Source organism: Marmota marmota, unplaced genomic scaffold (assembly GCF_001458135.2).
Source record: "Marmota marmota marmota unplaced genomic scaffold, marMar, whole genome shotgun sequence".
Taxonomy (NCBI): Eukaryota; Metazoa; Chordata; class Mammalia; order Rodentia; family Sciuridae; genus Marmota; species Marmota marmota.
This window is the reverse complement of record NW_026000102.1, coordinates 2,898,440-2,924,930: the sequence shown is the minus strand read 5'-3', so window position 1 is coordinate 2,924,930 and position 26,491 is coordinate 2,898,440. Positions and strand designations below refer to the sequence as shown.

The 26,491-nt window shown below is 49.5% G+C and overlaps 1 protein-coding gene and 1 pseudogene across 1 annotated transcript in view; both read left to right on the top strand.

Moving 5' to 3' along the window:
* The window catches only part of Ca6 (carbonic anhydrase 6), a 28,633-nt gene extending 4,649 nt beyond the window's left edge, over positions 1 to 23,984 (top strand). Inside the window, exons 2-9 of the mRNA XM_015501352.2 lie at positions 4,539 to 4,672; positions 7,182 to 7,364; positions 12,651 to 12,799; positions 13,470 to 13,562; positions 15,334 to 15,403; positions 18,459 to 18,616; positions 21,617 to 21,740; positions 23,612 to 23,984. Of these exons, the coding sequence (XP_015356838.1) occupies positions 4,600 to 4,672; positions 7,182 to 7,364; positions 12,651 to 12,799; positions 13,470 to 13,562; positions 15,334 to 15,403; positions 18,459 to 18,616; positions 21,617 to 21,740; positions 23,612 to 23,712 (951 nt within the window). The 5' untranslated portion in view covers positions 4,539 to 4,599 and the 3' untranslated portion in view covers positions 23,713 to 23,984. The remainder of the gene's footprint in view (positions 1 to 4,538; positions 4,673 to 7,181; positions 7,365 to 12,650; positions 12,800 to 13,469; positions 13,563 to 15,333; positions 15,404 to 18,458; positions 18,617 to 21,616; positions 21,741 to 23,611) is intronic.
* Positions 19,645 to 20,891, top strand: LOC125610759 (annotated as a pseudogene).
* Positions 23,985 to 26,491: the final 2,507 nt, after the last annotated feature.

The following is a 26,491-nucleotide window of genomic DNA, read 5'->3' as shown; positions in this document are numbered from 1 at the left end:
CCAGTGGGACTGATTTCAGACCCCTGGCCTCTAGATCTGTAAGAAGACTATTTATGTTGTTGTAAGCACCGAGTTTGCAGGAATCTGTTAGCAGTCACTGAGACTCTGGGGGAGGCTTGGCACTCTACATAAGTTTCAGATTGCGTTGGCCAGTGGATGGTGGAGTTGGAAGATGCATGGACCTGCCTGCTGAGGGGTACCAAGGGTGGGCTACATTAAAGGGATACAAGCAAGATTCTGGCCTCCTCCCAGAAGCAGATGGTACAGATGCAGGAAAGGCAAGTGGAACATCTAACCCCAGCCACAGGACCCGCGGTGAGTTTGCATGGAGAGGCGTCTCAGATGTTGATGGAACACTGAGCTGAAAATATTTCTAGGTATTTGGGTCCTATATTGCTTGTACCTAAATTAAGAAGAGGGGCTGGAGTTGTGACTCAGTGGCAGAACGCTTGCCTATCACGTGTGGGGCACTGGGTTCCATCCTCAGCACCACATATAAATAAATAAAGTAAAAGGTCCATTAGCAACTAAAAAAAATATTTAAAAAATAGTAGAGAAGAGATTAATTCCATCTTTGTTGTTGTTTGTTTATTTTTGGTACCAGGGATTGACCCCAGTGGAGCTTAACCTCCGAGCCACATCCCCAACCTTTTTTTTTTTTTTAATTTATTTTGAGACAGGGTTTCACAAAGTTGCTTAGGGCTTTGTTAAGTTGCTGAGGCTGGCCTCAAACTTGTGATTCTCCTGCATCAGCCTCCCAAGCCTCTGGGACTACAGGCACGTGCCATGAGGCCTGGCTTACTCCAGGTTTTGGACTGGGTGTTTTTCCATGTGGGTCACTGACAACCAGCAGGGAGGAAGTGTGGATAACACCTGATAACACCTGCCAGTTGACACCCCTATGTGGCAGGTGCTGAATTCTTGGAGGACATGTGAGACTGGAGATCTTCTCTAAGATGGGTTCATCAGCAGGACACTGGAGAGAGAGAGAAAGCAAGAGTGTCCTGGAGGATTTGGGGCTAGCTTATTTCACATGATAACTTGTTATGTCGATGCTTCTCTTACATAGACATAGCCGAGGGGAAGGAAACAGAAGTCTTCTGAGTCTTAGGATTTGTGTGCTTCAGTAACAGCAAGTTCTGGGCTCTCTGCTGGCTGCCTTCCCTTTGCACATGTAATTATAACTCTGGGGTCTGGTCAACAGAACAAGTAGGAACCCAGGAGAGGATAGCAGAGGGACAACCCGAGAGGTAACAGCTGGTGGCTTATGTTAGAAATGCAAAGGATGAAAAATCAGTATATGAATGACGACTTCCACCACCAGCCCTTCCTGGGGGCCTCCTGGTCTCTCCACAGCCCACCAGCTACAGGCCAACTCCAGGCGGAGCAAAGGGCTCTTACATCCTGCTATGGCACTGGGTCTGGCTTCTGCTGTGATTGGTCACGTCCTGGTAGTAATCGGAACATTACCCATGAACATAAAAGTGCCTTTCTTTAATAACTTAGCCAGTTAGATATGTCCCCTCCAATATCTGATGAGAAATTAAAAACCATTACATTTAGGGGTCATTTCACATAATACTGCCATATGTGGCTATAGGCTCAGGGAACATTAATATATTTTGCAGTACCTGGTGATAACTGACATTCACATTAGCCATTAAGAAAATGTTAATAACATTTCCCTTAATTAACTTAAGGAGGCGAGGTTTTAACCCAAAGTGGATTCAACATCTTGGTGCTCATACAGGATGGAGCCACATAGCCAGTTCCCTTGTGCAGGCGACTCATTCTTGGGGATTCCAGAGAGCCAGCACTCCTGCCGAGTAGCTTAGGTCAAAATACTCATATTCTCATGTAGCAGGTCAGTTCTCCTGTGCCCATCCCTCGCAAGCCTGAGCCTTCGCTCACCTGGCTGATGGCGCCTCCTGCTCACCTGGCTGATGGCACCTCCTGCTCACCTGGGCTGATGGTGCTCCTGTTTCCCTGGGCTGGCCAGCAGGCAATAGCCATTCCTGCCCGTCCTCTGCTCTTCACTTCCGCAGGCCTGCCGCGGAGCACCTGGTGGAACCCAGGACAAACAGAAGCCTCTTTCTCCCTTCTGACCTTATGTTGTGATGGAAATAAAATACAAGTCAAGTCTTTCAGACAGCCCTTCAAACCCCGGTGCCAGGGTAATAGGAGTGCAGAATAACATTCACCCGAGGATGAGGATGTGGCTGGAGGAAGGCAGAAGAAAGTTCAGGGTTTAAAGTCACGCGCACACACATGCACGCACACAAGAAACAATGTGCCCCATTAATTCCAGTAGGAAGAAGTTTCATGTTCACAGATGATGGAAAACTTTGGGGTCAAAGAAGACAGTGAGTCAGAAGTTAGGCAATGAGATTCACATTACTTGATTCTGTCTGGATCATGTCATTGGGAGTATGCTGCCCGGAAGAGGGAAGGGAACTTGTCTCTACTAATGTGCCCTCATTAGCAGATGGCTCATCTATTCCAAAAGCCTATCTGACCTGCTCCCTTTATTAACTTAATTACCCCCTTAACACCTGTCCTCAATATCAGCCCGCTGTCCAAGTTAGTGGCCTGTTCAGGCTCTTGCCTGAGTCAGAGTCATGAAGAAACCAGGGCAGACCCTCAGACCAGCTGGGTGGGTAGTTGCAGTGGGGCTGTAGCCCGCAGGGACTGTGAGGATCAGCTGGGCCACAGAAGCATCAGGGCTCTCCAGGGAATCCCAGAGTGTTAAGCCCGGGGCAGCAAAGCCCGGAGCAACTGTCCCGTCTCCTCTGACTCCCAAGGCCCCTTGGATCCTCTCTCTGTGCAGCCTTCCCCACGGCTGTGGCTCAGTGTATTCACGAGCTCTTTCCCTCCCTGGGCATGTGCAGACCTAGCCAGATCTGCGGGCTTCTGCTGCTGCGTGACCTGTGGGTGGTCGCCTATGGGTGCTGGTCTGTCTGCATTGCCTCCACCCTCTCCATTCCCAATGCAGAGTCCCAAGAAAAAATTCAGTTTGTGTTTTGCTGCCAGTGTGATGTCAAGGGTCCCTGGCTTGCCTAAGGGTCATTGTATCCTTATGCTCCTGGGCAGAGGGGGACTTGTAGGGTCTACACGGTGGTCTCGAATTTCTGCAATGTGGCAAAGTTCTGTGAACCAGAGGCCAAGTCATTTTTACCTCTTGTTCCCTCACTAACTCGCAGGGTGACAGTCACTTCTTTGTCCATAAAACAAGGGGTCTGAATAGATAATAATGCCACTTGCCACACACGGGACTCCGCTTTGGGACTATGCACAGACTCACAGTGGAATCCCCAGGAGGGAGGTACTAACATCAACTCCTTCTGAAGGTGGGAAACTGAGGCACAGAGTGGTAGGGAACTTGCTCCTAAGTGGCAGAGCTGGCTCCGAACGCTGCTGGTCTACTCAGAATCCTTGCTCTTGACCTTGCTTCCTTGGGGATTCCTTCAGCCCTTGAATTTTAGGGATCTAAGTTTTCAGCAGGGTCTTTGCAGCAATGACAAGCCCTAGTTAGATGGCAGAGGGGGCCCTTGGAGACACTCGGGAGCTCCCACGTTCCCTTCCATGCCCCCTCGTGAAGCACGCTGCCACTTTGCCTTCCCGGCATCCCTCAGACTCCAGGACAAGTGAGCCATGAGGTGAATGGGGGGGAAGGGGCCATGCTCTGTTTGCCAGAACACTGTGACCCTTTGTGTCTCGCCAGCGTGGCAAGGGCACTGCAGGAAGCCTGCCTGCCCTTTGCCTTTGCAGTCTCAGGGCATGGGAAATGCTGGCCTGTCCGCAGGCGTGAATGCCAGCCTTCCTCCTTCCCCAGCCAAGTGCAGTGGGAGGATTGGGCAAGCCATCCATCCAGTTGATTGGTTTGGGTGTGTCCAAGCGTACTGCAGCTGTCAGAAGGGATCCCCGAGAAATGCTCACCCTCCTGCAAGCGCCGGTGGCCCAAAGGCATGTGTGAGGCTAGCTCCTGAGCCAAGCCTCAGGGCCAGCTGCTGGTCTAAGGGGAGGTCAGTGCATCAGGCCTCTAGCTGGGGACCTCCATTCTTTGCTCACGTGTGGGGAGCCAGGCCACTTCCCCAGGAGCCTGTCCAAGGACAGTCATATAAACCTGCAGTGGTGGCTCAGGTCCATTCTGTGACAGCCAGGAAATACCAATTGGAATCGGGCCACATGTTCAGGTCCCAACCAGCCCCTTCAGAAGCCAGGAGAAAGGGCAGAGGAAGTGGCATGGCTTAGGAGAAGCCCCTGCTTCCTGCTGCTCAGTGCCATGGCCGTGGCCATCCTGGGGAGAGTTCCTTCCTCCACAATGGTCGCACTGTGTGCCCTTCCAGTGAATTTCCCAAGTCAGGACATTGAACAACCAAACACAGGCTAATTGGACATGGCAGTGCCTGGGGAGGGGATGAGGTGTGTGTGCACAAGGAACCTGGTCAGAAGGGCCTTTGTGGGGCGGGTGTTATTGTTTTCATGGGTGCAGCAAAGGGTGGATCAACCAGCTGCATGTGGTAAATTGTTATTTACAGCTTCTGAGCTTTAAAAGAAGAGCTTCCCCAGGATCTGTCCTGCTTCCAGACCTGCAGCGTCATGAGGGCTGTGGTGACTCTGGTGTCCCTGCTCCTCCTGGGCGCCCAGGCCCAACACGAGTGGTCCTATTCAGGTAAGATGGCACCCCCGCGGGGTTTCCTAGGTTCGCCCCACACTGAGGAACGGAGTCCCCCCTTCTTGAGGATGGCAGCCACACCAGGCAATTCAGGGCTGGATGCAAGGGAGCCCACCCACCTCTGGGTGGTTCCTCTGGTGGGTCTCCTCACTGTGGAGGAGATGCTGCCTTCTCCTGTCTCCCAGTGAATGGAGAACAAAGAGACCTTAAACTTCCTTGAAGAAAAAGAGGAAATAACTTCCCCCGGCAGCAACCCCTGGTTCACTGTAGGCTCTGAGCTTTGAAACCTTTTCCACCCATGGACTTGGGGGGTCGGAGAGCCCACTCCCATCTCTGATTGTGAAACCTTGTGCTTTATTGGTCTGTGTAAGTGGAAGAGGGAGCTCTCCGAAAGGACCCCCCTGTCCTCACAGAGGGCACTGCAGGTTACTGAGAGCTCCCACCTCTGGGAGTGTCCTGACACGCAGTTCACTCAGAGCATCTTGACCGTAGGGGAAGGCCTCCAGGCTGCCAAACAAGATCAAAAATATGAAATTTAAAGTCTTGGATCTGGCATAGGTTCTGGCCCACATGTGAGCCAAACAAAGGAAGCCCATGTCCTTGGGGTTGTGGACACGGATCCCCTTCATGTGGCCTCCTGAGGCCTCCCGACTGCACCCTGTTTTCTGTACTGAGCCAGGGAGTGGGGCCCGGGAGGTGGGTAGCTGCTGCTGGCACAGGAGGCAGAAGTGGCACGAGCCTGCTCTGCACAGTCCACCTGCCCCCGGTGACAGGGTCAGACCTTTCAGGGATGTTGAGTCCTTTTGTTTGAGACAAGGACAACAGAATCAGGAACATTCTAGAGGAGCTCATAGAGTGGAGCTTCAGAGGGCAGCTCCAACCCACCATCCTGACCTCGAGAGGGGATCCCAAGTACCTGCCTTGAGGACTCTGGGCTTCCTGATTCACCTGATGGTGGCACTAGGAATGGGTCAGAGGTGGAGGAAGAGGGAGGAGTCCATGATAGGGATCTGTCACCTCCACCCCCACCAGCTCAGCCAGCTTCTGTGAGCATGGGAGTAGATTTTAAGGGCTGTGTAGGAATACTTGTGGCTGTCCCAGTATTGCCAGGAGCCCAGGGCCAAGCATTAGGATTCAAGAAGCCTGTGCTAGAGTTTTCTGCTTCCATCTCAGCATCTTGCCTCTAGGAAAAAATTGCTTTGGAGGTGGGTTTTTTTTTTTTTTAATTTTTTCTTTTTTGGTGCTGGGGGTAGGACGCAGGGTTTCCTGCATGTGAGGCGAGTGCTTTACCACTGAGCTACATCCCAGCCCTAGGAAAGAATTGTTTAAAAATTGTTTTGAATTATTAAATAGTGAAGAACAGAGGAGTAAAGAACAGACTTTTCTATTGATTGCAAACCATGAAGGCCCCAACACGAACAGCATTTTTAGAACAAGCTACACACAAAACCACACCACTCTTCCCTAAGGGTGAAGGAGAGGTTGGATCCTCAATTGTAAATGAGTGAAACAAAGACCTTCTTTGGGGGCTAAATCATCTGAAATAACAACTGGTCTTCATTACTCTGGCCATGATGATGATGATGATGATTAGAGTGCGCCCGGGGGTGCTCTAGCACTGAGCTATATCCCTATCCCTTTTCAGTTTTCATTTTCAGACAGGGTCTTGCTTAGTTGCAAACATGCAATCCTCCTGGCAGTCCTCCTGCCTCAGCCTCCCTCGTCTCTGTGATTACAGGTGTGCACTACTGCGCCTGGCTCCTCCCTGTGATTATTAACCATCTCCAAAAAGACAACTTTCCTTTCTCTGATTTTTTTTTTGTGTGTATGTGTGTGTGTGAGGTTGTTGTCCAGACTGGTCTCCTGGGCTCAGCCATTCCACTACCCAAGCTCCTGAGTATCTGGGACTACAAGCACATGCCACCACACTGGGCTTTACATGTTTTTAAGCGAGCCGTGCCAGGCCCTTGAACCAGATGCTTCCTTAGATGACCTGAATCCTTGGGTGTCACTCAGGTGGTCCTGACCATCCTGGGGGCCCATAAAAGGATGTGGAACATGGAAAGTGGCAGAGTGGGGTTCTCATAGCGTGGGGAGAAGGGAGCTGCCGCCGGGGGCTTGGAAGGAACTGCGCCACCCAGAGGGAACCAGGAGACTCCCCTCCCGAAGTCAGGTAGTGATCCCAGCCGAGTTCCTCCAGTGCGTTTATCAGTCGCAAATAACGCAAAGGAGCAGGAAAGTGGCTCTGCGGAAAAGACTGTCAACGTTTTTAAAATACCAAGTCGGGTGTCCAGAGCTGGTGGTTGCAATAGGAGAGTTAGAGGTTAGCCTCAAAGTCCCCCCAAAACCAAGTCCTTGGAGGTGACTTAGACCTCTCCCCCTCGGGTCTCCTTGCAGAGGCTGTTTCTGCTTTCCCTGTGGGGTCCCCCTCGGGAGGCCCAGGCAGCTGGCCTGGTAAGGTGCTGCTGGGGGCTCTGTCCCTTGAACCCATTCTCTCCTGCCTCAGAGGGGGGACTGGAAGAGGACCTCTGGCCGCAGGAATACCCAGCCTGCGGGGGACACAGGCAGTCGCCCATTGACCTGCAGCATAATAAGGTGCGCTTCAACCCGGCTTTGAAGGCGCTGAACCTGACAGGCTACCAGGAGGACCATGGGGACGAGTTTACCATGATCAACAATGGCCACACAGGTAAGGGCGGGGAAGCCGCAGCCTGCTGCTGCCCTGGCAGGTGGAAGGCAGAAAGGGGCCTCCTGACACACACACCTGCCAGGAGTGACCCACAGAGGGACCGGGAAGGCAGCTCAGAGCTGGAGGTCTGGGACATGAGGGTTGGCAGTGCCAAGGGAAGTCGGAACCCGGTGACTCTTCTGGAGCCCGGCAGCTACTGCCTTCAAGCCTGATTCCCTGATGGCCTCATCATTCGCCATTACTGTCACCAGAACACACTGTCACCCAACCAGAAGAGCCAGGTGGGGCCAACAGTGGTGCTGGAGCCACACGCCTGCCTGTGCTTCTGCCCCTCGGCCCTGCTCTCCCACTTTTCTATCTTGAGTCTGATTAGCACAAAGCTCCCGAGCCCCATATTTCTCAGAGGTTTGGAAACAGACCTCTCATCTCTGTTCCTTGTTAGGAAGCGGGTGAAGGGCGATGGGAGAGCTGGGTCTCGGGGGGTCTGCTCCAGGCAGCTGTCAGACCCGCGCTGTGCTTGGCAGGGTGTCCTCCTGACTCTCCCCGGGGCCCTTCTTCCCTGAGCCTCATGACAACCCCAGGAAGGGGCGTATTTGGTGGGAAATCTGAGAACCCGGGAGGTCAGGTTCACTCAGGGTCACAGTCTCTGAGGGCTGAGTGGCCCAGAGGCCCAGATATCTGATTGCTGTCACGTCCTCCTCAGCATCCCCACCTGGGTTCGAGGTTGGGCCATTTCACCTACACACAGGTGTGTATTGCACAACTGAGAAAATAAAACCAGTTGTCCTTATGGGACTAGCAAGAGTGATAAATGGGGAATGAAGTCGTATCTGTACAATGGCCTCAGGTACATGTGACTGGGGTCGCTGAAACCTATGGATAACTAATGGCAACTTTTGTGTGTGTGCGCTGGGGATTGAACCAAAGACCTTGTGCATGCGAGGCAGGCACTCTGCCACTGAGCTACAATTGCTTTCTTTCTTTTTTATTTTAAGAGACAGTCTGACCTCATACTACTGGGCTCAAGACATCCTTCTGCCTTGGCCTCCTGAGTAGCTGGGACTACAGGGGTACACCAACACACTTGGTACCCCTGTATTTTTGATGTGCAGTATTTTGAAGGTTTTTTTTTTAGAAATTTATCTTTTGAATCTATTTGGTTATATTGATTACAATTAATTATAACTTTTCAGCAGGCTCCAGGCACATTCAGGAATTCTACTGAAGAAAAATCCTTACCTACAAATATCAAATCTAATGAACTTTTGATGAATGCTAAGTTTGGTGATACGTTAACATGATGAAATTAAACATTTGTTAGTTGTGACTTAAATTATCATTGTTTCACATTAGCATGTATTTTTACTAAACTATTTTTTAGAATTGAGCAGAAAGTACAGAGAGTTCTTTCTTCTCTCTTTTTTATTTTGGTATGGGGGATTGAACCCAGGGACGCTCTGTTACTGAGCTACACCCCCAGCCCTTTTTTATTTGAGACAGGGTTTCACTTAGTGGCTGAGGCTGGCCTTAGACTTGTGATCCTCCTGCCTCAGCTTTCCAGGTCACTGGGACTGCAGGCGTGCATCACCGCATCCAGCTCATCCCTCTTACTCATACTTAACCTCTGACAACCACTGATCGTTTTACTGTCACATAGTTCTGCCTTTTGTAGAAGGTCGCATTGCAGTCGGAGTCATGCAGTATATGGCCTTGCAAATTGGCTTCTCGGACTTAGTTTCATGTATCGGGAGCTCATTTCCTTTAGCACGGAATAATATTCCCTTGTCTAGATGTACCATTTTTCCTGTATCCATTCACCTATCAGAGACATCTCACTTACTCCCAAGTCTAGTCAGTTATTAATAAAGCTGCTATAAAATCTAATGCTGGTTTCTGTGTGGGTGCAAGCTTCCAGCTCGCATGGGCAAATACCAAGGCACATAGTTGCGGGATGACAAGGGCAGAGCTTGTTTAGCTTTGTCAGAAGCCCTCTCCGCTTCTGGTGGGCATAATGGCATATCCTAGCTGGGCTCATTTACAGTTCCCCGAAGACAAGTGATCTTGAGCAGCTTTTCATGTGCACATTTACCATCTGCACCTCTTCTTTGATGAGGTGTCTGCTCAGGGCTTTTGTCCATTATTAAATCAGGTTATTCATTTTCTCCTCGTTGAGTTCTAGGAGTTCTGTGTGTACATTTTGGATAGTAACCCTTTACCAGATACGTTTGTAAAGACTTTCTCCTGGTCCGTGGCTTTTTGCTCTCTAGCCAGTGGCTTTTGCAGAGCAGAAGTTTTAAAATTTAATAGAATCTGGTTCTTCAATAATTTATTTCATAGATGGTGCCTTTGGTAGTGTATTTAAAATGTACCTCAGGTTTGGGGTACAGCTCAATGGTAGAGCACTTGCCTAGCATGTGTGAGGCCCTGAGTTCCATCCCCAGTACTTAAAAATAAGTCAACACCATTCTCAATATCACCTGAATTTCTTCCTGAGCGTTTTGCAGTTTTGCATTTTACATTTAGGTGTATGGAACATTCTGAGTTGATTTTGGGGAAAGGTATAAGGTCTGTATCTAGTTTTCTTTTTTAAAGCAGATGTCTAGTTGCACAGTACAATTTGTTGAAAAGACTATCTTTGCTGTGTTTTCTTGTAGTCTTTTACTTCTTTGTTAAAGATAAATTGATTAAAGCTAAGTAGGATGTGCACAACTGCAGTCCCAGCTACCTGGGAGGCTGAGGTGGGAGAATGACATGAGCCCAGGCCAGAAAGGCTCCATTTCAAAAAAAAGAAAAAAAAAAAAGAAAAAAGAAAAAAGAAAGCAATCAGTTGTTGGGATTGTCTATTCTTCTAATAGGACACTGACCTGATTACTATAGCTTTCTAGTAAGTTGTAAAGTTAGATAATGTCAATACTCCAATTGTTTTTCTCTTTTAATATTCTGTTGGCTCTCCTGGGTATTTTGCCTCACCAATAACCCTAGAATTAGTTTTCCAATGTCCATAAAATAACTTGCTAGGATTTTGATTTGCTTCGCTTTGAATCTATAGATCAAGTTGGGAAGAACTGAAACAATATTGATTCTTCCTGTCCATGAACATGGAATATCTATTGACTTCTTTGATTTCTTTCATCAGAGTTTTGTAGTTTTCCTCATATAGATCTTGATCCTATTTTGTTAGACTTTTTTTGTCTGATGAGAATTCAGTTAAATTCGTTCCCCATGAAGAGGGGAATCTCTTCCTCTGGAAGCTGAGTCCTTCTGCAGAATCTAGAAGGTTTAGCAAGTTAGTTTTTGGGGATGGATATGTCTGCCCCATCTTTTCATCCATGCAGCCCCAAGCTGGCTCAGAATCACTGCTCCTCCCCCGGGCCTGTGCAGGCCTCTCAGTGGAACTTCAGCCCTGAGGCAGTCTGTCTCCTGGGAACTGCATTTTGGGGAAACATAATTTTCAGGATCTCTTATCACTTGTGTGGGGCCAACTGGGTGTCATCTAGAAGCTCTGGCCTGGTCCTCGGCTCCCCGGTCCCGTCTGCTCTCAACATTGCTGACTTTACCTCCTTTTAAAGATTTCCATTCTTTTCTTGTGAATATTGGTTTTGAGTCTGGCTAAGTTTCGAGCTCTAAATACAAGGCACCTGCTCTGCTAAGGACGCATTAAAATCCTTGAGGTCAGTTCCTGTATCTCAGTGCATGGCACACGATGAATTTAACCAGTGCTCCCAGCTCCTTTAGATGAGAAGGAGCAAGGGGCATCTCATCCAGGCATCTCAAACCCCTAATGTTTGCTTTTTAAGAAGATTTTCTCCTGGGCTTGAGTTGTGTTTCAGTGGTAGAGCGCTCGCCTAGCATGTGTGAGGCCCTGGGTTCATTCCTCGGCACCACATATAAATAAATAAATAAATGTATTGTGTCCAACTAAAAAATAAATATTAAAAAAAGGTGTGGGGGGCTGGAGATGTGGCTCAAGCGGTAGCGCGCTCGCCTGGCATGCGTGCGGCCCGGGTTCGATCCTCAGCACCACATACAAACAAAGATGTTGTGTCCGCCAATAACTAAAAAATAAATATTAAAAAAAAAAATTTTTAAAAAAGGTGTGGGGGGGCTGTGGCTCAGAGGTAGAGCGCTCGCCTACCACGCGTGAGGCACTGGATTTGATCCTTAGCACCACATAAAAATAAAATGAAGATATTGTGTCCACCTATAACTAAAAAATAATAATAATTAAAAAAGACTTACTCCTTTATAGCCACCTTCACTGATTTCAAATAGCAAGACCTTGCCGACAGGATGGACGCCCCTGCCCCTTCCAAGTCCTGAATCACACCCTAACATATTTTCCTTAGTCTCTCTCTGGACTTTGCATTCCAAAAGATGAAATTTTCCCCACGGTCCAAGCCCGTGAGATGAACAACTGTAGCTGTCGACGGGAGTGGCCTCCCCACAGGAAGTGTAGGAGGAGAGGCAAGAGGAAGCTGGAAGAACCATTTATTTTTTCCACTGGCCAGAGCCTAACATTTTAGTGCATCCATTGATAGTTACAGTCCAATTAAACCCCACAGGGACGCACGGGTTCCTGGCTTGCTGGGGAACTTGGTCTCCTATCTTCTGAAGACAAGCTGAGCCACATCTTGGCGACTGTGGTTGGGGATGATGGGGCTCTAGTTTTCCGCCCAGCTCTGCTCCTGCCTGTTGAACTGTGTGACTCTGAGCATGTTTCCTACTCCCTGGGCCAGCTTCCTTGTCCATGCAGCAGGGATGCCCCCTGACCCCTGAGTCGAGCGGGACCTTAGCTGGGCTAACTCGAGAAGGCTGTGTGAGGTGAGCATTTCAAGGTGTCATGAAGAAGAGCATCATCTCAACTTGGCCTTGCAAATAGCCCTCACCTGGGTGGTAAAGTTAACCAAAACAGCCCTCAGAGGCCCCACTTCCTACTCCTACATCTGCAAATTTCAAAATTGGCTGGAGGCAGAGAATGGAATTCTGGTTTCCACACCCATCAGCTATATTTTTTGGTGGCTTTCCCTTCCCCAGGACCAATGAGCTGGACCTGCCTCTGCCTGGTCCTGCCTGTGACCTGCTGGTTCTGGGTGGAAGGTGTCCTGGCCATCTGGACCTCACCCTCTGTCCTGAGTGCCACTGCCCCTCCTCTTTGGGGACCCCTCTCCTAGCACTCTAAGCTGTGTGTGCCCCTGGCTGGTCCTGGGTGGGAAGAGCTGCCTAACCTGAAGGCTGAGCTGCCCACGCACACCTGCCCTGCTCCCTGCCCTGTGTTATGTCTTCCAGTGCAGATCAACCTGCCTCCTACCATGCGCATGATGGCCCCTGATGGCACCGAGTACGTCACCAAGCAGATGCACTACCACTGGGGTGGTGGGTCCTCAGAGGTCAGCGGCTCCGAGCACACCATTGACGGGATCAGACATGTGATCGAGGTATGTGAAGACCCCGGGGTCAGTCCTCTGGCCTTCAAGCTCCTTGGTGTTTTTTTTTTTTTTTTACTAAAATAGCCAAACAGACTGTGTGCAATGGTGACAGTAAGTCACTCTGTGGTCGAGTTTCTTTTGCATTCATTCAGCAACTCTTGATTGACTACTGGTTTGTACAGGGAGCTCCAGCAGGGTCCCTGCCCTCATTGTCTTGCAGTCTGGAGTTGGCGGCCCTCCGGGTGGGGCAAGCTCTGTTTCAGCTGAATTTCCCCACATTAGGTACTCTCTTCTTGGCCTAGATTCATCCTCAGGATGATTGCAGTGGCCTCCTGGGGCAAGAGGGTGAATTTGCTCCTTCTAATTTCTCCAGGGTCCTCACATGGTCCCTCTAGCTTCTGCCCACTTATTTCCCTGGAGGGAGGGGTTTTAGGGAAATACCCTCCAGCTGCCATCTTGCCAGAGCCCTCCTGTGCTTTTTCCGTTCCTGCAGAAATTTCTGGTCTTCCTAGATGGGGCTCATAGCCCAGATGGTAGGAGAGGAGGGCAGGCTCGTTTGTGCAGGACAGTGTGCGGTCTCAGACGGAGCATCTCTCTCTGTTCTCCTCCCGTGTTGGAAACCTGAAGTGTTTGAAGTCGGTGTGAACTGCCCTTGACTGGCCCTGTCTTACTCCCACAGATCCACGTTGTCCACTACAATGCGAAATACGACAGCTACGACATAGCCAAGGACGCGTCGGATGGCCTGGCCGTCCTGGCAGCCTTTGTGGAGGTGGGCAGGAGGACTGGGAAGATGGGTCTGTACTGGCAGCACAGGCTGTGGTCCAGGCAGGGGCGTGTCGGGTGAGGGGCGTCCTCACCACAGTCTTCATTCTGTCCTGGGCTCAGTCCTGGAAGGACTGGCTCAAGGCCAGATGGGCCATTTTTCCAGCCCCTGCTTACTCCTTCTGTGGGGGCCTTAGAAAACTGGGATAAGAAGGCTTAAAAGACCCAGAATCTATAGAAGGGCCGACTGGACCCACTGGTGGGAAGCCTCCAACCCAACCAGTCAGGGGCAGTACCTCTGCGTTTCTAAGAAAGTCCAGAGGTGGGGTGTTAGGGCCAGGTGGCCAGAAGTGGTCAGGAATAGAATTCCCCCAAAGTAACTATTAAAACTGGACAAAGCTGTGGAAACCAAACCCAATGCTTTCCACAGCATCACAAAACAACAACAACAACAACAAAAACCCAGAAAACAAAAAAAGTACCAAGACACTCAGTCATCTCAGTCCTCTGGAAATGGGCCACAGACAGACAACAAGTTAAGGCATCTATTCATGGAAAATGGTCAGGATTTTAAGTCAGGACAGTAAGGTCTGTGGACTTCTCAGTGGGGGCTGTCCCATCCCCACGGCCAGCCAGGTGGCCTTATCAAGACTGGTCAGGGAAACCAGCAGTTCCACTGCCTGGATTTGAGCAGAGAGTTGAAAACCCATGCCCAGGAGCACCGTAGCAGTCCCGGGTGGAGCAGAACCAGTCAGAAATGTACAGGGGACACCTGTGAGTAAGAGAGACACAGAGGCAACACAAGAACGCACCGGGCCGGGGCCTGCTGGAAATTAGAAGCTAAAGCCGCCCACGCGGGAGCTGAGGAACTCTGTCGTCTGAGCCGGCTGTAGTGCAGCCAGTCGGGGTGGAAGTCTCAGGACTCAAGGGGCTGAGCACAGCCTCTGCCTGGATCCTTTACTGGCCATGAACGTCTGCTGCTCCTAGGTGGCTCCTAGAAATAAAACTAATATTTAAAAAATGAGCAGAGACACCAGCTGCCATACACTGCTGGGGAGGCCATCCTGCAGATTCAGCTCAGGCAAATTACTGAACACACACACACACACACTTACACACTCACACTCACACACACACACACTCACACACACACACTTACACACTCACACTCACACACACACACATTCACACACACACACACACACACACGGGATAGCTTCAGGACAATTAACAAAACAAAAAACCCATAATTAAGATAATTGCTGCCACATATTATCTAAAATGTTCATTTTTCTACAAAAACATAAACGCTATACAAAGAAATGGGAAAATATAATGTTAGGAGAGAGGGGGGAAAACAAAATTATCCATAGAAATGAACTGAGTGGATTCAGAGTAGTTAGTACATAGTACTGTAAAGTAAGCTTATTCAAATAATTAAAGAAAACCATGTTCAAAGAATCGAAGCGAGGGGAAGAGAGACAGCTATATTGGGGTGAATTTGCTGTTTCACTGGAATGAAGTTAGCAGTAGCCTGATGTGGACTGTCATCAATTTGTACACTTTGTCACTAAAGCAAGCAATGAGCAAATTACTAAAAATGGCAAAGAGTACCCTGGAAATGTTTAACAGCCACGTTGTCTGCCCCGACGCCACTGGGCAGGGCTGCCCCCACCTTGCCCTCTCCTCTGCTGCCAGCTGGAGAACCAGACGATTGGCTCCGAGATGGGGCCCGTGGTGTGGTCCCCACCGTTGCTCATGGCTCTGTCCCTCCCCAGGTCAATGAGTATGCTGAGAACACTTACTACAGCACCTTTATCTCCCACTTGGCCGACATCAGGTACCCAGGTAAGGGACCCCAGGGGCAGCCTCTAGAGGGAAGAGGAAGGAGCGTGAGTGTGAGACAGGGGTGGGGAGGGGGAAGGGGACCCTGGGGGAGGCCCATGGGCCCAGCCAAGGAGCCCAGCCCCAGCTTCCAGAGCTCACTTGTCCCGTGATCCCTGCTCTTGGCTCAGGCAGGGCGCATCTCTGAGACACCTGTTCGTAAACTCCACTTGTCCATTCCCATGACTGGACGTTCTGGACGGCCGACTGGCCACATCCTAACTTCGGTGACTCTCACCTCCTGGCCCCATCTGGCAGGGACAATCTTGGTCCCCAGCGGGAGATGCCCACCCTAGCCCCACGTTGAGATGAGTCTCCCGAGTGGAGCTCCGGCCTGGACACACAGGTCTTCCTACCCCCTGCCTCCAGGAGGCAGCGCTCTTCTCAGTCACTGTCCCCTCTCAAGGCCAAATCCTGACCTTGAGCTATGACCATGTCAGCTCTGAAGCCTTGACCTCATCTGCTCTGGCCACCCCTCCCGGACTCCCAGCTCACTCTGCCTTCAGCCCTCACCCTCCAGCCATCCATCTGCCTGAGTCCTCCAGTCCGTGGGCCTCACGTTCACATAGCTAGTCCCCCCTCACGTCCTCTCCTCTCTCTGCCTAAGAGATTCCACGGCCCTCCCGCGCAGATGTCTTCCACAGCCCCCAACACTCCACGCAGACCCCTCCACTCCCACACCAACGCCTCCAGTGTCTGTGACCTCCACGCCCTGGACACTCCCCTGGCAAAGCCCACGACACTCAGAGCCTGCAGGCGGAGCTGGACGTGGCTCTGCGGGAACCGCAGCCACCCACGTGGTAGCCACGGACACGAACCAGCCCTACCCAGACCCTGAAACACAGCCCTGGCGTCTCCTCCCGTCTCCACCTTCCCCCTTCTTCTCCGCTGCAGCCCCTGGGCTCCTCCAGCTCCTCTGCCGACTGGCGCCTTGGCTTCCCGCTTCCTTGAGAAGGTGGAGCCCTCCCCTCTTCCTAGCCCACCTGCCTCTGGACTGGGCTCCACGTCCCCTCTTCTGTCCCAGTGAATGAAAAGAGCTCCTCCCATGGGTGCCACCCGCCCCCTCTCCGGGCCCTTTCTGCCGCTCTTTCTCCTGCATTGCTGACGTCTCACTCTCCTTCTGCCCAGCACACGAATCTGTAGGTACCTCCTGCTCGGAATTCAAGCACAGTCAAGAACCTCTGTACGCCACCAGTCTCTCAGATTCCACCCCTTTTTCAGCTCCCCTTGGAACAGTGTCCAGTATGTATGTTCCCTAAGATGGCTCCTCGCTCCACTGAGCCAGCTGAGGCCATCCCTGGCGTCTCAGCTACTGGCTATTTTCCTGCTCTTTTCTTACTGCCTCTGCCCCTTCTTCTTCCTCCTCCTCCTCCTCCTCCTCTTCCCCTCCTCCTCCTCCTCCCTCCTCCTCCTCCTCCTCCTCCTCCTCCTCCTTCTTCTCTCTCTCTCTCTCTCTCTCTCCCTCTTACTGGGAATTGAACCCAAAGGCACCGTACCACTGAGCTGCATCCCACGCCTTAGTTATTTATCTTGAGACACCGTCTCTTCTATTGCCCAGGCTGACTTTGAACTTGTGATCCTCCTGCCTCAGCCTCCTGAGAGGCAGGGATTACAGGCATGTGCCACCGTGCCCCACTCTAGCTCTGCTAATCTTGTCCTTCCTCTGGCTCCTGCTCTTAACTACTGGTCTGTCTTCTCTTGGTGACCTCGGTCCCAGGATTTCAGAAATCTCGGTCTGGTCCTCCATGCGGTGACAATGTGGATGAATGCAAGAACATCCTGGCTAATTTCTTCTGTGAACAATGCCAGCAGGAAAAAGCAGGAGCTTGTAGCAACTCTGGCTTTCCCTTGAGGGTGCTGGCCTCAGATATTCTCCTTCTGCTATGGATGTGCATGTGTTTCCTCCTCCAGTTAAGGAACGAGCTCTCTCTGAACTCCAGATCCCTTTCTTCAGCTGTCTGCTTGGTATTGCCAAGCGGACCTAAGACTTATGCTAGCCACAACTTAACTTTGTATTCCCACCGCCTTCTGGGCCAGTCCCTGAACTGATTCTTTTTGCCATTAAAAGGCATATAACTGCTCAGGGCGAGTGGGACAAGACCCCCCCTCAAATTCTTGTTGCTTTGATGGTCTCATGCTGAGCTAAGGGGCTCCGCATATTGCTTTGTTTTGGGGTGCTGAGGATGGAACCCAGGGCCTTGTGCATGCTAGGGCTGTGCTTGACCCCTGAGCTACATCTGCAGCCCCCAATGTCCTTGACATGAACAGAACAGTGACTGTCTAGGTGCAGTGATGGGTATGGGCATTGTGGAGGCTTCAGACACCCTGAGGAAGAGCTGGTCTCCTCACCGCACCTGTGGCTGAACCCAGTCCCGTGGGATGGGGCAGGAGCAGTTCAGGACCAGATTCCAGCAGCCAGCACCCAGCTGGGCTCTGGCTCTGCATTCCAACCTCCACCCACTTTGGCACAACCCCATGCCAAGGGGTTTTATTCTTTCCTTGAGGGCACTTACCCGGAAGACTCAGAGTACTAATTCTTTTCTCTCATTTATTGTGACATGTATCCTCTAACAGTGATGACAAGGTGACAGCTACACCCTTGAGTGCTTCCCTGTGGGCTGGTCACTGCCAGCCACTTTGTAAAGATCATTATTTTCCACCCTCACACAGTCCTGTTGTTATTCCCTGTTATTCTTTGTGGCGCTGGGGCTGGAACCAGGCAAGTGCTCTACCACTGAGCTACACCCCCAGTCAAATCATGCCTTTTTACAGAGAGGAAACAGCTCTTGAGTGAGCACCCAACGAAGGCCACCCAGCCAGGAGGAGGTGTCTGAGTGCATCTGTCTGCTCTTAACCCCAAAGTCTGCTCTTAACCCCTTCCAAAAGCAGTCGCCTGGGAATGTGTCTCAATCATTGGGGTCCATGCACTTGTGCTCAAGTCAGGACACTTGGACATGGCATGGCCTGAGCCTGAGCTGTCCACCCGAGGTTCCTCATGTCCCTTTATTTCCTGTCTTAGGACAAAGAACAATTCTGAGAGGCCTTGACATTCAGGACATGCTGCCCAGGGACCTCTACCACTACTACACCTACGAGGGGTCGCTCACCACTGCCCCCTGCACGGAGAATGTCCACTGGTTTGTGCTGGCAGATTCCGTCAAGCTCTCCAGGTCTCAGGTAACTCCAGGGCTCACGTGGCTAGTTTCTCCCTTTGATGGTCTCGTTAACAAGAGCTCCCAGAACCTCAGCTCATGCCCACTCCTGGGGCTCCTGTGGCATTTGCTAGTACCAGACTGCTGTGTCACCTGCGTGACATGGGTGATTTCACAAGGGCTGTGGCAGAGAGGGGGAAACAGAGGCATCAGGGAATCCAAGGAACTTATGGTTGATGTGGCGAAAGGACTGGAGCCTGATCCCAGTCCTGGGAGAGTTGCACATGGTGGCTAATGATAAGAATCCTGGGTCCCTCATGGAGCTTCCATGCTAACAGCAGGAATACCTTTACACAAGAAGGATTGCTCCAAATTTAGTTCTTTATCATGTTAAAATGGTTGCTTCATATTTAGACCTTGGAGAAGAATTGCCACCTCCTCAAGGACCACCCCCAACAAATGTCACTAACCAGCCTGGAAGCTGCCCCCAGATACCTGATAAAAGCAAATGTAAATTATCTGTAAAAACTAAGTTTAAATCTAGATCTAAGAATTTCCACAAGTCAGTAGAAATTAGCTCAATTAAAATAAGTTACACTTGAGCTGGGGATGGAGCTCAGTGGTAGAGTCCTTACTTAGTGTGTGGAAGGGCTTAGGTTTGATCCCCAGCACTGAAAAAAAAAAATCACAAAACACACAGGAAAAATACACTATCAGTGTAGGTCAGCAGAATCAGACCTACAAAGATATCAGTGAAATTATCAGATCATTTATGTTAACATATTTCACATATATGAAGAAATAAGAAGTTTACATGTGAGGAAAAGATAAAAAACATATAAAATGGCTTACCAGACTTAAAACAGTAGAAGTTAGGTTTTAAATAGAATGAGAAAATAGTAACTGAAGTTAACAATCCAATGAATAAATTTAGCATCATGTTAGATATAGTTCAAGAGAGAGTTAGTAAACTGGAAGGCGTAGCTGAGAACATTATCTAGATTGCTACACAGAGAAAAAAGAGATGGGAATGTGAAAAAGAAGTTAAAAGACATGAAAATACAGTGGGAAAGTCTAACTGAAATTTTAGGAGAAGGGAGACAAAATAGGAAGAAACAAAACACAACCTGAAGAAACATTGGCCGACAATTTTCCAAAAGAATTAGAGAGGCCAGCGGCAAGGCTCCGGGCCAGCCCCAGTCTTTCCTGGTGGCGGCCTCTGTGGTAGTCTGGAGCAAGAACTTGGCCAACCTGGGCTGTGTGCTCAGCAAGAGGTTAAAGAGGCAGTACGCCACAGGGCCACTGCTCAAGTTCCAGAATTTGTGTTTCCTGAGGCACAGGCATCGAATCGAAGTAGAGAATTACCTCCCTCAACCAATTTATAGACACATAGCATCTTTCCTGTCAGTCTTCAAACTAGTATTATTGGGCTTAATAATTGCTGGCAAGGATCCTTTCGCTTTCTTTGTCATGCAAGTTCCTAGCATCTGGCAGTGGGGCCAGGAGAACAAGGTCTATGCATGTAGGATGGTTTTCTTCTTAAGCAACCTGATGAGAACCAGTGTATGTCAACAGGGGCATTTGACCATACGTGCCTGTATGGTCTAAGCTGGAATCTGGTCACCTTCCATCCATGCAACAACTTGTTCAAATTCTTGACAATGAAATGAAGCTCAGTGTGCACGTGGATTCAATTCCACATCATCAATCATAGCCTCACCTATCATTAAGGGATCTTTGCAAGAGCAGTGTGACGGACACTGTGAAGGCCTGTACTGAAGACAGCCAGCTGTTAGTACAGCCAGGTGCTTTTTTTGGCAGGCTTGTTGACCTTTTGGAAAACCTCAATACAAAACAGTTTCTCGGTGCTGGCACGTTCTGGAGTTCTGTACATCCGTGGAGTGCAATAATACTGTATAGCTTTCCCCCAACCCAGATTCATCCAGTTAATAGTTTGTCTTTTTTTAACTGTAGACATTACTACTTTTTTCTTAATCATATTTAAACAGTAGAAAACTGAGTTACAATTTGATTTTTTAAGGTGTCTGTTAAATATTGTGTTTTTATATGAGTCTTTTTTTTAATAATTAAAAAAAATCTTTTGGGGAATACAGCTGAAGTTCCCAAATATTTACGAGTTTATCAGTCATCTCCAATTTGGTCATGTCCAATTTATATCATTTTCAAAAAAAACACAGATTGTGAACAGTGCATTATACAAGATTATGGGGAGAATCTAATATCCAGAGTACTCTACCAATTTGTGTGAATGTGTGTGTGTGTGTAATTACCAGACTACTACAAAACCAACTGCTTTTTAAATTCTGTTGAATAGTTCAAGTGTCTTGCCTTGACCAATCTAATGAGTTGATTAACTGGGCCATTCTACTTAATAAAAAAACTAAGCAGATGTCAGTTAAAAAAAAAAAAAGAATCAGAGAACACTAAGTCATACACTCAAGAATCGATAGAAGTCAATTAAACACCCCCCCACACACACACCACACATACACACGCGTAAACACACCTACAAGAAACCCTACACTGAACACATCACAGTGAAACCACAGAACATCAAGGACAAATGAAATATTTAAAATGCGATGAGACAGGAAAAGCAGTCATCATGAAGAGAGTCCCAATGGACCAAGGCTGGCTCAGCAGGCAGCGGGGAGGGCAGGAGGGGTGCGATCACTCCCCAACGTGGGAGGGGAATGAATAGCAACCCCGAGTGTCTCATGCAGCAAAACTGCCCTTCAGAGACGTGGACAAAGCTCATATTTTCAGAGAAACAAAGTTGGTCTTGCCACTCAATGTTTTTTCCAGTAGTTCTTTCCTTTCTAATATTTGTGGGATACTCAGAGAAAGACTGAGAGCGTGTGCGGGGGTGACCTTGGGTCAGCGGGGCGGTGGCCCTGGAGCCACGCCTGGCACCGAGCCCCGGGAAGCCAAGCCCTGGTCCAGGCGCTGACTGGCCCCTCAGGATGGCGCAGGGCCGTCTCCCCTAACTCAGTGTCCCCCGCAGGTGTGGAAGCTGGAGAACTCCCTGCTGAACTTCCGGAACGACACCCTGCACAACGACTACCGCAAGACCCAGCCCCTGCACCGCCGCGTGGTGGAGGCCAACTTCCAGTACTTCCCCAACCAGCGTGAGTGGGCGCTCCCTGCATGGGAGCCTTTCCAAGATTCCGATTTCCTCCCTCTGTTTTTGGTGGTGGTGGGTGATCCCTGGCAATCGTAAGGAAAGAGGAGGGTCATCTCATGCGGGGGGCTCGGATGGGCCACCATGTACAGGGCTTAGGAAGAGATAAGGCCCTGGGGCCATTTGAGAACAGAGGATAAACAAGAGGGACACCTGCGCGACCTGTCACCTACCGGGTCTTGGCTGGAGAAGTGGTGGTTACGATCGCCAGGAGCCCTGCACAAGCGCAGGCTCAAGTCCAGCTCATCAACCCCACTTGAAAGACCTCCTGCAGACCTTTCTCTTCATCTGTCTTACAAACCCACCCCCGGCTCCCTCACCCCCCTCTCAGGGTCGTTAAGTGGACCATGGGCTTGGGACCAGGCACCAGATGGCAGGGTGCTGGAGTAGGCCTGAGCTGTCCCTGCTGCCCCCACGGCCCCTCCACCTTCCCTTCTTTGTCTCTTTCTCTGTAAAGCGTGGGAAACTGCACACATTGTCTGATTGTGTTGCCTTTCTAATTTATTTCTATTAATCCTTCTGGATACCTTTATATTCTCTAATGTCTGTTACCTATCAATATTACTCCAGCTTTACAGGTAGCTTTCAAAACTTCAAAATTTCCACTCTTCTGCCCACATACTCACAAATTAAGTCCCATTTGTACTTTTCTTTCCATTTTCCTTTCCTGATTCATTGATTTGCCTCTCCAATACAAGACTGACAGAGTGAAACCACAGCAGCTAATAATTATAATTTCTCCTGTATTGTATTACATAAAACACTTTCTCTTCCCAAAGGACATCCTCTTCCACGGGTCAATCACTATCAGGCTGAGCAAAGGGAGTTTGGACCCACTGACCTCTCTCTTTGTTACAAATTTTGCCAGATCCCCTGCTTTTCCTGGTAAAATGTCCACTGTTCCTGCAATGGCACCCACAGACCCTGTGGTGTCCCAGGTGCCCCATCTCAGATGCTCCTTCCACGGGGTCATCCATTCATCCCCACGAGGGGGCTCAGATGCCCTGCATGCCCCTCCTAGATACCCCCAAACTCCATGTCCCATTTGCTGCATGGCCGCTGTGGTCCTCCCTTCTGAGGCTTGATGCTCAGGCTCATTGCTTCGATTCCCCACAGACAGTAGGTGGGCTTCTCCCCTTGCTGACAGACATGGGGTCTGCATCATGGCTCCCTTCTGGTAATAGGACAGAGGACTGGGCACTATCTGCCTTCCTTAGACTCAGATTTTTCTGTAGCAGAAATTGGCTGCAGTCAACTCAGTCACATGACGTGTGATATATGAGAGTTCTGTAGAATTCTGCCTCAGCAGGGCTCAGACGATCAACCCGTCCAGGAACTAGGAACTGGCCCCGGGAACTAGACTCAGTTATAGAGGCGGAACAGCCACCTTGTCTGTCAGAAAACACCTGTGTGCCCTCAGGCAAGGGCTGCTGAGCATCACAGGAGAAACCAGGGTCCAAGGGTATGACCTACTTCAACCTGTCACCCTTGGATTCTGGGGGTTTGCAAGCTTAACATCAGACACAGTAAAGATGCGTGAAGCCAGTAACATGGGAATATGGAGAATGTTCTAGGCATCAAAAGTACTTCCCTTAAATACACAGTGGGCAGCCTGGGTGGAGCTCTGGTAGCATGTGGAACATGCCAAAGGCGCCCTGGGTTTGATCCCTAGCACAGGGGAAGAGAGGGAGGGAGAGAGGGAGGGAGACAGAAACATGTGGGCAGTGGTGTCTGGATGCCCTGCATTCTGTTTTCTAAGACAACTTTCCAAGTTTTGACCTTTCTAAACTAACTCTTCTTTTATTGAATATATTCTAGGCTCTGAGTTCAGGTTTTACCTAAACGAGATCAACGACAACCTCGAGTACTTGGTAAGAACTTTTGAACAGAGGGAAGCTAAGTCAAGAAACCGGCATTAACCAGCTGGAAGCAAGAGCTAGGGCAGGAATGGTGGACTTTCCCTGTGGACTCCCCCTGCCCTGTCTCTAAGAAACCCTGTGGGTCTGAAGCATGTCTCTTGCTGAGGCACCCATTGAGTTCCTGATCTACATGCCAGAAACCATCATCCATGAAAGGAAGTGAGATGATTCAAGTGAACAAGGACATATTGGACTTAGAAAATTGTTCACTTTTATCTAAATTAGAAACTTCCTTTTAGCATTTATATATAATAAAATATAAAATTTGTAAATTTGTCATTTTATTTATTTTTAAAATTTTTGTTTGTTTGTTTTAGGTGGACACAATATCTTTATTTTACATTTATGTGGTGTTTAGGATTGAACCCAGTGCCTCGTGCATGCTAGGCAAGCGCTCTACCACTGAGCCACAAATTTGTCATTTTGAAACGTCTCTTTTCTGTTCCTTTGTATCACTTCAAATATCCCTTATTTGTCTATTCCAAGGGACACGGAGGAGGGGATAGAGATTAAATGGTGAAAAAGATTGCCAGGACTAAGATTAGGGAAAAAATGAGATTTTTATATAATACTTTAGGCCAGAAACAAGAACTGATGGAAGACTATGGGATCATGTCAAAAGAGTCTCCGGGGCTGGGTGTGGTGGTGCCTCTGATTCTAGGGACTCAGGAGGCTGGGGTAGCAGGATCGCAGGTTTGAGGCCAGCCTGAGCAATTTAGAGAGACCCTGTCTCAAAATTATTAAATAAAAAGGGCTGGGGATATATCTTGATGGTAGAGTATCCTTGGGTGCAATCTCCAGTAAAAAATCAAACAAAAAAGCAAGGCACTGGGGCGACCTTGAAGGGGCTCCTGAGACAACGTTTCCATGGAAAGCAACAATGTCAGAAAAAGAAACAGGACTGGAATGGGTGGATGAAAACACCAATGTATCAGTCTCACCAGGCACACATCAGAGCCCTCCAGTGTGGCCCTCAGGCACAAACAAGTGTTGCCATGGCAAAAGGTGCAAATTGCACGGTCCGGGGAGGAAATAAAGAATATCCCCCACTCGTTTCTGCCCTAGTCAATGCTTTATTCACTCAAATCACTCAATACAATTTCACTCTATAGGTTCTTTATCAAGGAAATGACAATCCTTAATGCTAGTCACTGCAAGAGATAGAATCAATTCACAGCAAACAACTCTAGATTAATTCTAAGCACTGCCAACAAAGTGTCAGATCAAAAGTCTCAAGCCTTAGGCTCTAAGTCCAGCAGATGCACACTCACTCAGACCTCGGTGATCAGGTCAGGAACCAAGGCAGGCTTCTCCTGGGGTGGAGCTGACGGCTGGTTGAGGAGAGGGTCTTAGGGAGAAGTTGCGGCTCTCACCTGATAAACCCAGCCTAATTCCCTCTTAAGATCAGGAGCCATCTTGTCACAAGTTATAAAGGATTCATTTCTGTTTCCTGTAAAGTATTAGGATTTCTATATAGCTTGGCTGGATTTTGATGTTTTAAACTTGCTTGGAATGCCTGCCCATGCCTTGAAGTCACCCATGCTTGGCTTTCCCTGACCAGATAACAACCCTCTCCAAAACTTTAGTGTGCCTCATAAATTCTGACTTTCCCTGGCCAGACCCTCTCTGAGGCTCTGATGGCACCTCATAAATTATGATGTTGGGGTCTAAATTTACTCCCTAAGTGCTGACCCAGATAGACAATTAATCTGCCTTTGTATTATACTTGTCAAAATTCTGTTATCTGTAAGTTCTCAACACACCCCCCCTTTTGTAACTTTCTTTGCTATTAAGCTGAGCTCCTAGAGATCTGCAGGGCTATCTTCTGTGTGGGAGACCAACCTTACACGTGACTGAGTCACACTCCCCGGCTGGGTGCTGAGGCACTCAGTCACAGAAATGTGGCAGAGCTGTCCCCACTCTTCTTGGGTGCGAGGGTCGGTGTCTTGTGCATGGGTGCTATAACCCCATGAGTGGAGCTACGCTCACCTGTTCCTTTGTAATCTAACCCCTTGCCCTGTTTAGGATAGAATCTTCCATGGAAGTGCCTTGTGTGTGTCCCCTCCTCTTACTGTGCCCTTGGGTGTGGCCTACCCAGGTGTCCGTCAACCTGCTGACAGTGGACATCATGAAGATAGACTCAGCCCCTGAAACCTGACCCCTTGCCTCATTTGAACAGCTTCTCCTCAATAAAAGGGGTCAGTGCGTGCTCTCGCTCTCTCTTCCTGGGGTCAGAGGAGCCATCACAGTGACCCCAAATAAAAAGGTATTTGTGCCTCTTGTGTGGTTATTTTGCGCAGCCCAGTTAGCCCAGTTCAACTGGAGTGACCCCTGAGCCTTTCAGTCGCCAGAACAGAAACCCGGCACTTCTGTTCCCGTGGTTTTCGGGAGAGACAGCCCCGGCCGGTCGGAATGACCAGCTTGCTTTAATTGGATTTCAGTTGGAGTCGGTGGTCTTTTCTTGCATCGTGGTCTAACACACCAGGGTTAAGATGTGGCTGTAGAGTTTGAGAGCGGGGAGGAAGACGCAGAGGATCAGGCAACGATGAAAAGTGTTGGGATGTGAGTCCTGAGCCTAAGCAACTCCATTTTAAAACTCCAGTTTGAAACCTGCAGTCTCACCAGGCACGCCTAACGGAGCCCTCCAGTGTGGCCCTCAGACACAAACAAGTCACTTCCCCCCACCCTCAGAGTGAAGTCTCAGGCAGGCCTCTCTCACCTGATAAGAGGGAAAGGTGAAAAGATCAGGGTGGGGACCACCAGGCCAGATGTTTTAACC